Raw genomic sequence first — 13,166 nt, 5'->3', positions numbered from 1 at the left:
TTAACTAAATACACCTTGTTGCACTATAAAACAAGATAAATATTTCAAACTAATCGCAACACTAACACACGATGATACGTAGTAGACTGGCACACGACTGAGAAAGCAGTAATACATGCCACTGATATGTTTGTTTATGGCTCTGTAGGAGACACAGAACTGACGAATAGGTGGCCGAAGTTAGACAAGGCGCTCCCCTCCCTCTGCCGCAGAGTGAAGATCGTTTATAAATACTTCCTTGGCAACCATGATAAGCACGGAGTGTGCATGGGCATTTCAAAGGCTTTTTGTGAACTAAAAAACTCTCCAAGAGTCATAATCTACAATATCGCATATTTATTTGGCGTTTTGGTCTACCATTCTAATATATCCGTCTACAGTGCAGGGAGGGTTAATACTAATAATTATTATTATAATAAATAAATGTAAATTGCAATGTATAACATAATTCTAGTGATAAGTAAATACCAACCGGAAGTTAGCCAGGAAAGAATTTTGTTTTTTTTAGAGTAATTAATTGAAATCGAAGTTGGTTTGTAACTTACTGAATGTAATATGTTTAGCGATATGCAGCCAGACCTGTCTGAACGGAGGGGAGTGTGTGAGGCCAGGCGAGTGTCAGTGCCGCAAGGGCTACGTGGGCAACAGTTGTGAGTCCGATCTGGACGAGTGTACTGCTGGCCTCCACAACTGCCAACCTAGCGCTGTGTGCGTCAACATGCCTGGTTGGTACTACTGCCGCTGCAAGCCAGGCTACCGCAGCACCATCCTGCCTGACAACACGCTTGCCACTACATGCACAGGTTCGGATACTCGATCTAATTAGTTACGAAAATTTTATTTCTCACAGTAAGTACATTCATATACTGATTAGTTAACATGTACTTCCAAATCTTTTGACGGAATGTTGAATTTTAAACAGTCAGAACCATTGGTTAATATGAAGGATTTTACATAAATATTCCTTAAGCTCCTTATATATTTACACTTTTTAACAAGATATTTTCAATTTCATTTTCAAAGTATGGATTAACTTTGGTGTTGTAATTACTCGAGTTTTGTTTTGGGTAGGTTTCAAAGTTCACTTTACAACCCATTAAGCAGTTAAGAATGGCATAAAAAGAATCTTTTTTATAAGACTTAGTTTGGATTTTGTTTATAAAAATACAGTTTAAACCATGAAATAAATCAAAAAGAGGTCCCAACCTGACTTAACATCTAACATCTGTGAGATTGTATCTCTTACATCTACTAATTGCTTCCTGTTGGTCAAATATTATTAAAAAATATCTTTACCTTAAGTCTTTACCAAGAAACCAGTTATACGACTAATCTGTATAGGATCACTTAACAACTAGGGCAATTTAACAGACAATTTTTAAGCTGAATATATGTAACTATACATTTTTAGAATTAATTGCAGCTTGAAATGTATTACTTCAAAATAAATGTTTACATGGAGAATAAAAAGATTTAGAGAGGTCAAAATTACATTTAATCTAATTGTTTCTCAAAGCCTTTTTGACCGACTAGTCTTCTTTTAAAGTAAATATACAATGTGAAACAACAAGGTTGGACTGTTTGTGTCTTTTCGAATTCTATGTGTGTGACTCTAAGCTATAAATGAAGAATAACTTTTTTCCAATTTCCACTTCGTTTAGCCGCTAACCGCCATTTTTATTTTTTACTAACAAATTGTTATCTCTAAAACTAGTAAAGCTAAAGAAACCAAATTTAGCACATAGGTTTGAATAAGTAAGACAAAAAATTAAAAAAAAAATTGTTATTTTCTTTAATATTAACAAAATGGTGTCTGTTGAAATTGTTTTAAGCCAAATAACAAAAAAACCAGTATAGTCATGCAAAACGTACTAGACACCAACTGTTTGGAGAATTTTATTGTAATTCCAACGGTACTAGTTAAACGAAATCCATCAAGGCATAAACGGCTAAACAAAGTGGAAATTTGAAAAAAGTTATTCTTCATTTTCAGCTTAGATTCACACATAACATATGAAAATGCATAGCTCAACCTTTTTGTTATCTTAATTTACAAATACATTGAACATAGACAATATTAAAACTTGTTCACGTTGTGTAGATCTGGATGAGTGCAGCAACGGCAGCCACAGCTGTCACCCGAGTGCTCTGTGTGTCAACGTGGAGGGAGGGTTCCAGTGTACTTGTAGTCACAAGCCTCTCAGTGAGAACCCAGGACCTGAGGACGAGTGTAAACTAAGTAAGTAGCTGTCAGTATCTGTGTAAACAAGCTGCCTTTTGGCTACTTACCCAGTTACAGTAGGACCACGTTAATCCGGCACTCGATAGTTCAGCACCCGCAGCCTACAATTTTGTTAGCGTTAGGTACAGTACAGTAGTTCTTTTCAGAATCATTCAGGTGAAGTCGGGCTAATCTTGACGGAAGTGGGTGGATGAGATTGACCCCTGTCACAGGTGTTCGGGTAAAACTGAGCCCAGTAACAAGCGTTTGAGGAGCCGTCTTGGAAGTGTTCGGGAGAAGTCGTACCGTCTTGGGAATGTTCGGGCTGAACAGTACTGTAATATTTTTTGTAACACCATATAATTATTTAATTTTTATGTTTTCTAGTGTTTGTGTAGTGCTTACAGAGTTCTTAACACCCAATAATAGATCATGTTCTACTGCGGGCAATGTTCTAATTGCGTATATACTTATGTATTGCAATTTCTCTTGTTTAAACCATATTATTTTAAAATAAGATCTTGATAATCAATCAGATTTGATAATCCGGCATTGCCAGATCCCTGAGCTTGCCGGATTATCAAGGTCTCACTGTACTTTGTTTGACATCTTTGTATTTTATTCAAATGTAGATTCTCATAATGTTATAAGTAATGAACTTTAAAACACTATTGGAAAGAGATTGGATTATCCTTTGAGTCCCAACGTCCAATTATGAGTTCATAAAAAATTTGTGTAAGAAAAGCCAACATACAACTAGGAAGTGATTTCAAGTAAAGTTATTTAAAAATAAAAAAGTTGTTCAAAGTTTTATTAATTTTGTTATAGGAAAGATCAATCTTTCCAAAGTAACGCTGATATAATGCAATTACAACTAATAGGTTGAGAATAAAAGAAATAATATGATTCAGGTGACCTTACACCAGCTAAAAAAAATTGAATTGCTTTGTTTGTTGCAAGAAAAGTATTGTCAGAGGCAAAGGAAAAGAACTGTTATTTGCTAGAAATGCAAGAGAGGACCTCAATCCTTTGCCTCAACTGTTTGCCATTCCATAAATGTTGATTTTTTCCAAGTTTTGATGACAAAAAGACTTTAAAAATCCTAATGTTTGTTTTTAAAAATATATATTTGTCAAATGAAAATAATTTGTATATTTCAAAATTACACCAACAATATCTAAACTTAAATCAAATTATAACCTTTACAAAGTTTTATGTAAATATATTATATAATTTCTTTAATTCATATGGTTTTTGAAAATTAGTATATCAATTTTTTTTCCAAGAGGAGTGTTTGATTTTGAATGTGTAGATGTGTGTATTTATTTACAAAAGTATGTTGTTTATTGTATACAAATATTTGGGTGGGGATATGTTAGAAATATTTCGATTGAAGTGAAAAATTTACAAACATTGGTTTTGTAAGTAAAAGGTTATCTAATAGCTCTGTATTTTAAAATGAAGTATTATAGCTTGACATTTATTGTACAGCAGTTTAACAAATGAATTGTGGCAAAATTTTAGACTGTCCAAGCTGCACATAAAATTAGGTGGAACTTGAATATTAATGGAGCTCTACAGTATGACAGATTGACACATTTTAAAAATTTAATGTAGGACTAGTCTTTTTGGTGTAGGGGAAGAGGTAGGAGGGAGGTTCAGGGGGTACAGTAACAATAGATACATAAACGTTTTGTTAACATTACAAATCAAAATTAACCTGGTCTCTGGTATCAGTGGTTATAGAGAGTATAGATTCAGTAATGAAATACCAAAGTTGTATTGTGTTTGTCACCGGGTTGTATGCTGGAGGGAAATGAAATCGAGAATGGTATGATGGTAACTCCACACAGTGCGCCGTGCAAGCGGTGTACAGTACATGCGAGAACAGTCAGAGTATGAAGTGCGATACCAAAGTTGTATTGTGTTTGTCACCAGGTTGTATGCTGGAGGGAAATGAAATCGAGAATGGTATGATGGTAACTCCACACAGTGCGCCGTGCAAGCGGTGTACATGCGAGAACGGTGTGTTGAGCTGCAGTGAGCCGCGCTGTGACTGCTCGGTGCCCGGCAGTGAGAGGAACCGGTGCTGTCCACAGTGCGACCCACGAGCTGCGTGCAAACACCAGGAGCTGCGGCACGTTGTCTTCCGCAGCGGCGAGCGCTGGATATACCAGTGTCAGACTTGTGAATGCCTTGTATGTATTCCTGTATTGTTCTAATGATTAAATATCAATGCAATATCGTACATTTAATACTACTCTTGGTACTTGAAAGTTCCCAGCTTCTAGACACTTCAAACCAAAATAATTTTTTTGTTTCTGGAACTTTTGGATCTTGAGTGTGAGGCCATCAATGGAAGGTCCCAGTTTTTTCTAACTACGGCCCTGGAGCCACTTCCACTGGTTTGTGCAAACAAACTTGATTTTTCAAATCATCAAGTAGAATGCCATAAACATTACTACGTCCACCACATTCTAAATGGCATAAAAAATAGCATTTGAAATCACAGATAGCAGATAGTTAAAACGTTATTTTTATCATTTGTTAGGTATTTATTACTAATTTTTAATATGCCTGTTTACAACATCAGAAGTAAAGTATAGCTTTTAAAATAAGATTTCCAAGCATTTTACTTGAAATTGCTCTCCTCTTGTAAGCCGACTCTGTGGAGACTTTTATTCAGAAGAGGGTTGACTCTAGTTGTATATCAGTTAACCCTTTGCACACCACTAAGTAAATTTGTAAATAGACTTTCCTATAACGCCAAGACAAGTACAAAGACTTTTTCCTTAAGTTCAAAGCTAATTTTTATTATAACTAAATTATACAAGGTAAAAGCAAGGAAAAAATAAAACAGGGCATTTTACTTAAAATTAGCATATTTATTGATAAAAACAAAAAGAACTATTTACAAAACTGTTTATTTCACACAAATTTAAATTAAATTAAATACACCTTGTTGCACTATAAAACAAGATAAATATTTCAAACTATATCACACAATACCACCACACAATGAAAAATAATATCGAGATAAATAGTAGACTTGCACTCGTGACAACCAATTAAGCAGTAATACACGCCACGGATATGTTTGGTTATGGCTCTGTAGGAGATGCAGAACTGACGAGCAGGTGATCGGAGTTAGACAAAGGACGCTCCACTCCCCCTGCCGCTGAGTGAAGGTTGTTTATAAATGCTTCCTTGGCAACCGCGATAAGCACGTAGCTTGCACCAGGCATTTCAAAGGCCTTTTGTGAACTAAAGAACTCTCTAAGAGACATGATCTATAATATCGGATATAACTGTATTTGGCGTTTTGGTCAATATCTACTATTCTAATATATCAGTCTACGGCGTGGGAAGGGTTAAACAAATATTTGAAACTGTATCATTTTAAGAGTTTATAGTCCATTTAGAGATGAAATCTCCACTATGACTCATCTATCACTCTGGATTAGTAAACTTTAAACTTTGTTAGTGTTACTACTAATTAAGAGATTTAAACTAAGACCTTTGTTTACTTTTGAGGCCACTATAAATAATGCTGTAAGTCCCAGGTGCTTGCACTGACTATAACCTAGTGGTTTTGCCCAGTTCGGGGAGGTGGACTGCTGGCCAATGGAATGCCCACCTACCAGCTGTGCAGATCCACTCCTGGCACCTGGAGACTGCTGCCCTAGATGTCACAATGACCCCTGTGCCCTTGAACCATCCAACACTACTGTCACGTCTGGCCAGCCCTGCACCTATGCCGGTCGCCTCTATGATTCCGGCAGCCACTGGAACGATCCTTACGACAAGTGCACAGCGTGTAATTGTAAGGTAAGATTTGCAACACGATTGTTACTCATTTTGAGGACTTTCAAAACGGCTGTCCGGTTTTTGGAAACCAGCTGTGTAACTGTACAACGTGATGTTTACTGTTTTATCACCTTTTTTCTAACCCCATTTTGAATGTGTGCTGTTAAATAAATGTCTGTTTCAGTTTGCCAGATATTGTAATCTTCTTTGTAGGCAGAAGTCACTGAGATTGCTTTCAGATTTCGGGTACTCTGATACTGTTAATTAACTATAGGTATTTTATTCTTGGTCATCATGATTGTCAAACAAACAAGTTCACTGACAAATTTGGTAATATGGACCAATGAGCTGCTTCAGTAGCTAGATTTCGATCTCTAATGCAGTATTCTATCAAAACCCTCAGACAATCTCTTATAATGTACTCAAGCTGCCCAAGTATTGAACATATTCCATTTTCATCTATTGTCAACCATCTTTGGTAAGGCTATCTGTAATATCTATATCTACCATTTATATATAATAATAATTTTAATGATCAAGTATCCTTTACCGAAATCATTCTGCCTGATGCAAAGGTCTCTTGTTTTAGAAGAGTGATTATACAAGTTTTCTTACCATTCTACAGATGAATTTAGTACAAAGATATTTTATTTCTAATGGACTGTTCTTTAAGTAATCAGCGCAAGTATTATATTCCTTCTCGTGTGCATTAAAATTACTGGTCAAACATGTCTGTCATGCACAATTAGTTGGAGATTTGGTGCATCAATCAAGACATTGAAACTGGACTCAATACAGCGTAGTTCACGTCCTATCTTAATATGAGCATTCTTTATAAGTTATTTTTAACTTTAAAAATCCATCACCATTTCAAAATTTAATTTTTGTACAAACCAACAAGTTAAAAGGCCATGATAAAAATTTGAATTTTTAATGGAGGTAGTAATGGGTAGCAATTTTAAAACTTATCTTGTATAAAATAATGAAATAGTGTTTCTTAATTTAATATTGTACTGTACCATACTATTTTTGTATAAAAGATAATGAAAATTATTAATTTAATAAAAATTGTAAGCTTTAGTTCAATGATATTTCTATTTAATCTTACAGTAATTGAAGTATTTCAGAAACGTACAAAAAATAACAACCATTATTACTGGACCTATTGTTTTTATTTTTTAATACTTGCACTACAGGTGGCAAAATACAATGATGAGTGAAGTCTAGATTATTAAAGTACTTAATATTGTAAAATCAGTACTTTGCAGAACACCATTGTAACAATCTGATATAATTAAATATGGTAATCTTTACTAATCTATATATTTAATTCCGTAAGCGAATTGATCCCCAGAAAATTTCTAAAGATGTAAAGATAATAAGATTGCTTTAAGAGATTCATTTTAAAGCTCGAGTGCTATAGACAATGAGACAAATACCAAATATGATAAAAATGATCCAGACTTAAGTCACATTGGCCTTTAAAGTTGAAGTAATTGCCATCAGAAATACACTGTTGAATAATAAACAGTATGATTTTTAGTCTTATGTTCAAAGTTAATTTTACATCACTGCAATGGTTTTATGAATAATCTGTTTTAAAATATACCAGCTGATGTGAACAGTAGCTGATGTAAACAATGTATATCACCGTTTATTGATTTTAGTATTAATATTTAATTTATTATTTATATTATTATTTTATTTAAGTTCAGGTAATTTAAATTGTTTTTCTATATAAGTTTATTTTATAACAATAAGGAGCAGCACCTGCTTCTATGAGCCACTATTACATTATTTATTTTTATATTTCCTCATTTTAATCAAGTAGGAAATATTTTTATGTTGCATTGTATTTAACTTTACTTACTATTTGGAAGAGATAAATAATGAAGGTTGTTGTTGCATATTGTGTTGTTTTTACACAATATGTTAGGACAAATGTAGCCAAATCAGATACCATGATGATTATCATGGCTTGGAGATCATCAGAATACTGGTATAGAATTTGATTATATTCAGCAACCTCTTTATCACTTTTGTCATCACCAACATCCATTGCTAGTTTGTTGAGAGTCTTAAAACGGCATTGTCAGACATTACTTACTCCAAGTCATCTTTGATCCTATTTTTATAATTATTAATGATATGCTAACTCACTGGAACTTCTTTGATTTCAAACGTTTCAATTCTATCTCCTTCTGTAGATTTGGTGCACCTTCCCTAAGTAGGCTTCTCAGTTGAAAAAGTGTATAACGAAATCGTATCACTCTACCCAAGGCTTCAACTAGTCAATATGCAGTGTTCTTCAATTATTCTCTATTTGATTCTTTAGATAATCAAGAGCATCACCAAGTTTTCAAGAAGGTACTTGAGCTTTTACAAAATATTTTATCAGTTTCCAATAACATTTGGTAATTAGTTCTATAAATAGAATCCAATTCATATGCTAAAGAGCTTTGAACACTTTCTAGTTCCTCTGCACTGGGTAAGAAAATGTTTCATTGCGTACAAGCAGCAAACATATTGTAAGTGGCTAAGCTAAGTGGCTATTGTCTTGTCTCTTCATACTTAAATATTTGCTCTGAAATAATCTTTCAACGTGACGAGACTAACCCCCTTGACAGGTATCAATTATTACTTGTTTTGCTTTTCAATGATAATGCATATGTTACAACTAATCAGCTGATACTGTTTGGTAGATTGAGAATAACAGCTGTCTGAGCAAGATGTGTGTGTTTTAGTGAAGTCTGCTTTTTTAAACTAAACAAAAGTAGTCTTTTGTAATTCTTTGTTTAAACTTTGGACAACGCATAATTTGACAAAATAATAGGATTTTCGACATTTTTGGACATCCGACTATTCTTACTCTTATATGGTTAACATTTGAACTTTGGCACAGAACCCTATTGTCAGATATATTTCTAATCCACTAATGGCACATCCAAAGTGTAAGAACTTGTAACTGATACCAAATATGTATATAAAATAATAGTTATACTTACAATTGTTGTTGAACAATCAAGAAATTGTTTTAATAATAATGATTCTTCAGTTGAAAATGCTATGCCTCCATAACTGGTCTTAGATATGTTTTAACTATATTATTAATTTAAAATAAAACAATCCTATAATGTAGACCTTAATGTGAGACTTTAAAAGTATATCTAATAAGTAAGTAGCATCTACACTGTATGTTTAATCATATTACTTTATAATTTTTAATGAGGGTCATCCGGAAAGTAAGATCTGTTTCACGGTAACTATTTAAGTAATGAATGAACAGCCCAATGCGCATGAGTGCCAACTCACAGCATGCCTTGCTACGAAATGGTGCCATTTGCAATGAAATCATTGTAGAGTGTGGTTTACTGTGCAAATTTATGATGTTCAAAACAATTTATCAACCCACCGACTACGAACTATGATCAGTTATCCAGTTTTGACAACAAGGAACATTCCCGCAGCGGATATTCATAGACAGATAAGTGAAGTGTACGGCCCTAATGTAATGACTGACAGCAAAGTGGGTGAGAGCTTTCAAAGATGGACGGGAAAATGTCATGACAAACCACGTTCTCGCTCGCCATCGGTGATCACGAAAGACTTGGTCAATGTCATTGATGAAAATATTAGTTTAAATTGGTGATTTACTATCATCATTAGCACTGGAACTTCCAACCGTAAGTAAAATGGCATTGCACAAAATTTACTCTGAACATTTGAAATTTTGCAAATTGTGCTCACTCTGGGTTCCCAGGCTGCTTACTCGTCATCATCATCATCATCGTCAGACGTTTCCGTTCTCACGGGTCGTCGTACACAGCCTCCTCCACTTTAGTCTATCGTTCCAGGTCTCCTCTTCATCCACCTGTATTTTCTGTAGTCCCCTTCTCTCTATGTCTTTCCACACTTGGTCCTCCCATCTTCCTCTCGGTCTTCCTCTTGGTCTTCTTCCTCCTTCCTCCTTCTCCAGTGCTATTCTAGGCATTCTATTATCTCCCATCCTCTTCACATGCCCCATCCACTGTATTCTTCTTTTCCTTCCAAGGCTGCTTACTAAGGAACACAAAATGAGAAGAATAGGTTGTACTCCTGAGTTTTGGTCCGGTATCATGAGGAAGGTGATACACTTTTAGAGAACTTTGTCACAGGTAACGAGACACAGGTTTCTCACATAATGCCAGAAACGAAACAATAATCAATTGAATGGCATCACATGACGTCATCAGTTAAAGTCAAAGCCAAAGCCAAACAAATAAACCCAACACACAATGTCAAGGTGACCCTGTTTTGGGATAGACATGGAATATTGTTAGTCGAGTTTATGGAACGAGGAAGAACAATAAATGCAGCCACTTATTGCGATACTCTGGCTAAAGTTTGACGTGCAATACAGAATAAGTGATGTGACCTATTTGAAATCTGGAGTTCTCTTGTTGCATGACAATGCCAGACCCAACAAAATTGAAAACTATGTTGAAAAATAAATAAAGATGTCAGGAATCAAATGAAAGAAGTTTTTTTTAATCGGTTGCTATTTACCTTTTATACAAAATCTTGCCTTACTTTCCGAATGACCCTCGTGCATTATATCTGTCCAGTAGATTAAAAATACAATTTTCTCCTTATCTCTACATATTTTAAAAATGTCGTTGCTTTTTTCTAAGTCTGCTAAATCTGCCAATCATTTACCGTTATCAAATGACAAATAGCAATCAATTTAGTCTACAAGTCTCCAAGTCATTAGATGTATTTTAATAGTGGCTTATATCTCTGACAATATGTATTTCACCCTTATATACTTAATGACAATCAAGCATCTTGAATCTTGAATGAACTCTTGTACATTTAGCACCAATTTTTAACTCATAAGAAACTGAGTAAAACAACGTAAATAAAACAATACTATAAGTAACTGCAGCTACAAATGATCACAGCTAAATTTATAGTTTCTCTAACAAATACAATACAGCTTAAAATTAACAATTATGACTAGAAATTAAATAATGAACAAATGACAAACTGATGTGAATGGCTGATGCTGCAGAGATTCACAAACTTTATGACTTAACCAAAATGACAATCTTGACCAAATGTTAAAGCATTGAGTATAAATACTTATGCCATGCTAAGAATAAGATGTGTGTTTGTACATTCAAATGAACTTTTTTGGGGACCATACCTTGTTTATTAGCTTGACATATCAAGTCTTCTAGTTAAACAAGTCTACTGTAAATAACGTTTAGAGCAAAACCGGTCAAATATATCATTCTCCGTGTGTTGTGAAGGGTAAATAAATATGAAAATCTCATCTTCATTTATCCAAGTTTAAATATAAGTTAATCTTAGATATTATAGACCAACATAGCCAGTGACATGACTATCATCTAAGTTTTCTGGTTCACACTGAATTGAATTGTTGCTAACATAATTAACCTTGAGATATTTGGCATATAATTGTTGCTAACATAATTAACCTTGAGATTTTTGGCATATAATTGTTGCTAACATAATTAACCTTGAGATTTTTGGCATTGTTGTGGAGTCTTCTGTCAACAGATGAACTAAAACTGACAGACCCAAAAATGCAAATCCGCTTATAAAGGTGAATGGAGGGGGTGAAGTTGTATCATTATCGACTGAAACTCACTCAGCAATCAATATGGCTTTTTTATCGCCAGCTACCGGTTTTTTTGCTGTCTGATGCTATCTCCTTCAGATAACTTCCAAGAAATACAAAGTCAACTCTGTCTATAACTAGTTCATCACCAATAATTAGTTTTCAATTTCTTTATGTATGCTTTAAGGTTTTATTGATGCCTGAAGAAGAGAAAAGACTCCAATTATTGAAATGTAATGATCTATTTTTGTAACATAAAACGATTAAAAATTTCCAAAACATGTTATTCTTTCAAATCATCCTTTGCCAATAATATGCTTCAAACAAAGAATGTGTTGGCAACGTTTCACTGAGGTGTAAATTGGAAAACTTTTATGATATTCATGATTTGTTTTTTTTTTATTATTACTTATAAGGTGTCATTATTCAAATGCAGTTGAAATGTACGACGGATTTAAAGTATTTTTATTTCCAGATTATTATTTTTATGTGTATTAGTATATTTGTGTGGCTAAGCAGTTTGATCTAATCACAAGTGTAGTGTGCAAAGTTTTGTTTTCAAAATGAATTGGATTTCAATTGTGTTCATGCGAAACAAAGCTTTATTTTTTGTTTAGTAATTTAGTCTGTTTGTTGTGTGTGATGTTTGAAGGACAACTGCCTTCATTGCAAGACATTTTACTAACCAACTAACTCGGATTCATTTCAGGTGCCGTACTGCGACACTTTGGTGAGCAATTTGGCGTGTTGTGTGCATCGGTAATCACATGATACAACTACATTTACACTTTAAAACTAATATTATAATAACAATGCAGTATATTAAGCTATGAAAATTTAAGATTAACCAACTCAGACTGTCTAAAAGCACTCTTCTGCTCGTCAAAAGTCCGCACACTTTTCTATGCACATTTAATTCACTCACCCTCCTTCATGCAATATCTATTTGTTCTAGAATTACTGTTTTAATTTTTCATATATACAGTCCTTCCATTGATAAAATATATAAATTTACGCATACTATTATTTTATTAATCGTGTTATTCTATCATGAAAAATGCCCGTCATTTTTATAAAAAGCTGTCAGGTCGTTTATACTAATAATAGTTAATTACTTAAGTATAAAAAACAAATAAGAATATTTAAAATATAAGTTAAACTTTTATTATTAGTATGAATGTTTCAAAACTACTCTCAGCTTATATTAAAAGTTACGCATTATTATGCTATTTAGACTAGTACGTTAATTATATTGTTAAGATTTTTTAAATATTTAAATAAACAATATTAACTAGATAATATTAATATATATATAATAATATATTAATCCAAGAAACAAAATAAAGCCTTTTGTTAAGAGAGTTTTGCCTTTTACTGCTTATTTTTCATTCATATTTATCACCAACAGCTTGATTTTTGAGTTTGCACTATGTGTTTAAGTATATTATTGCAGTTATGTTTGAAGCACTAAAATAAGCAGCACATTGCACCCAACGTGCTACTTTTTCTAAAAAC

At 33.6% G+C, this 13,166-nt stretch overlaps 1 protein-coding gene across 1 annotated transcript in view; it reads left to right on the top strand.

The window, feature by feature from the left end:
* The window catches only part of LOC124363389 (protein kinase C-binding protein NELL1-like), a 112,576-nt gene that overhangs the window by 95,036 nt on the left and 4,374 nt on the right, over nt 1-13,166 (top strand). Inside the window, exons 14-18 of the mRNA XM_046818640.1 lie at nt 564-803; nt 2,102-2,239; nt 4,160-4,419; nt 5,822-6,049; nt 12,361-12,381. Of these exons, the coding sequence (XP_046674596.1) occupies nt 564-803; nt 2,102-2,239; nt 4,160-4,419; nt 5,822-6,049; nt 12,361-12,381 (887 nt within the window). The remainder of the gene's footprint in view (nt 1-563; nt 804-2,101; nt 2,240-4,159; nt 4,420-5,821; nt 6,050-12,360; nt 12,382-13,166) is intronic.

The sequence above is a fragment of the Homalodisca vitripennis genome, chromosome 5 (genome assembly GCF_021130785.1).
Source record: "Homalodisca vitripennis isolate AUS2020 chromosome 5, UT_GWSS_2.1, whole genome shotgun sequence".
Taxonomy (NCBI): Eukaryota; Metazoa; Arthropoda; class Insecta; order Hemiptera; family Cicadellidae; genus Homalodisca; species Homalodisca vitripennis.
Note: the sequence above shows the minus strand (reverse complement) of the source record. Positions and strands in the feature narration are given on the sequence as shown.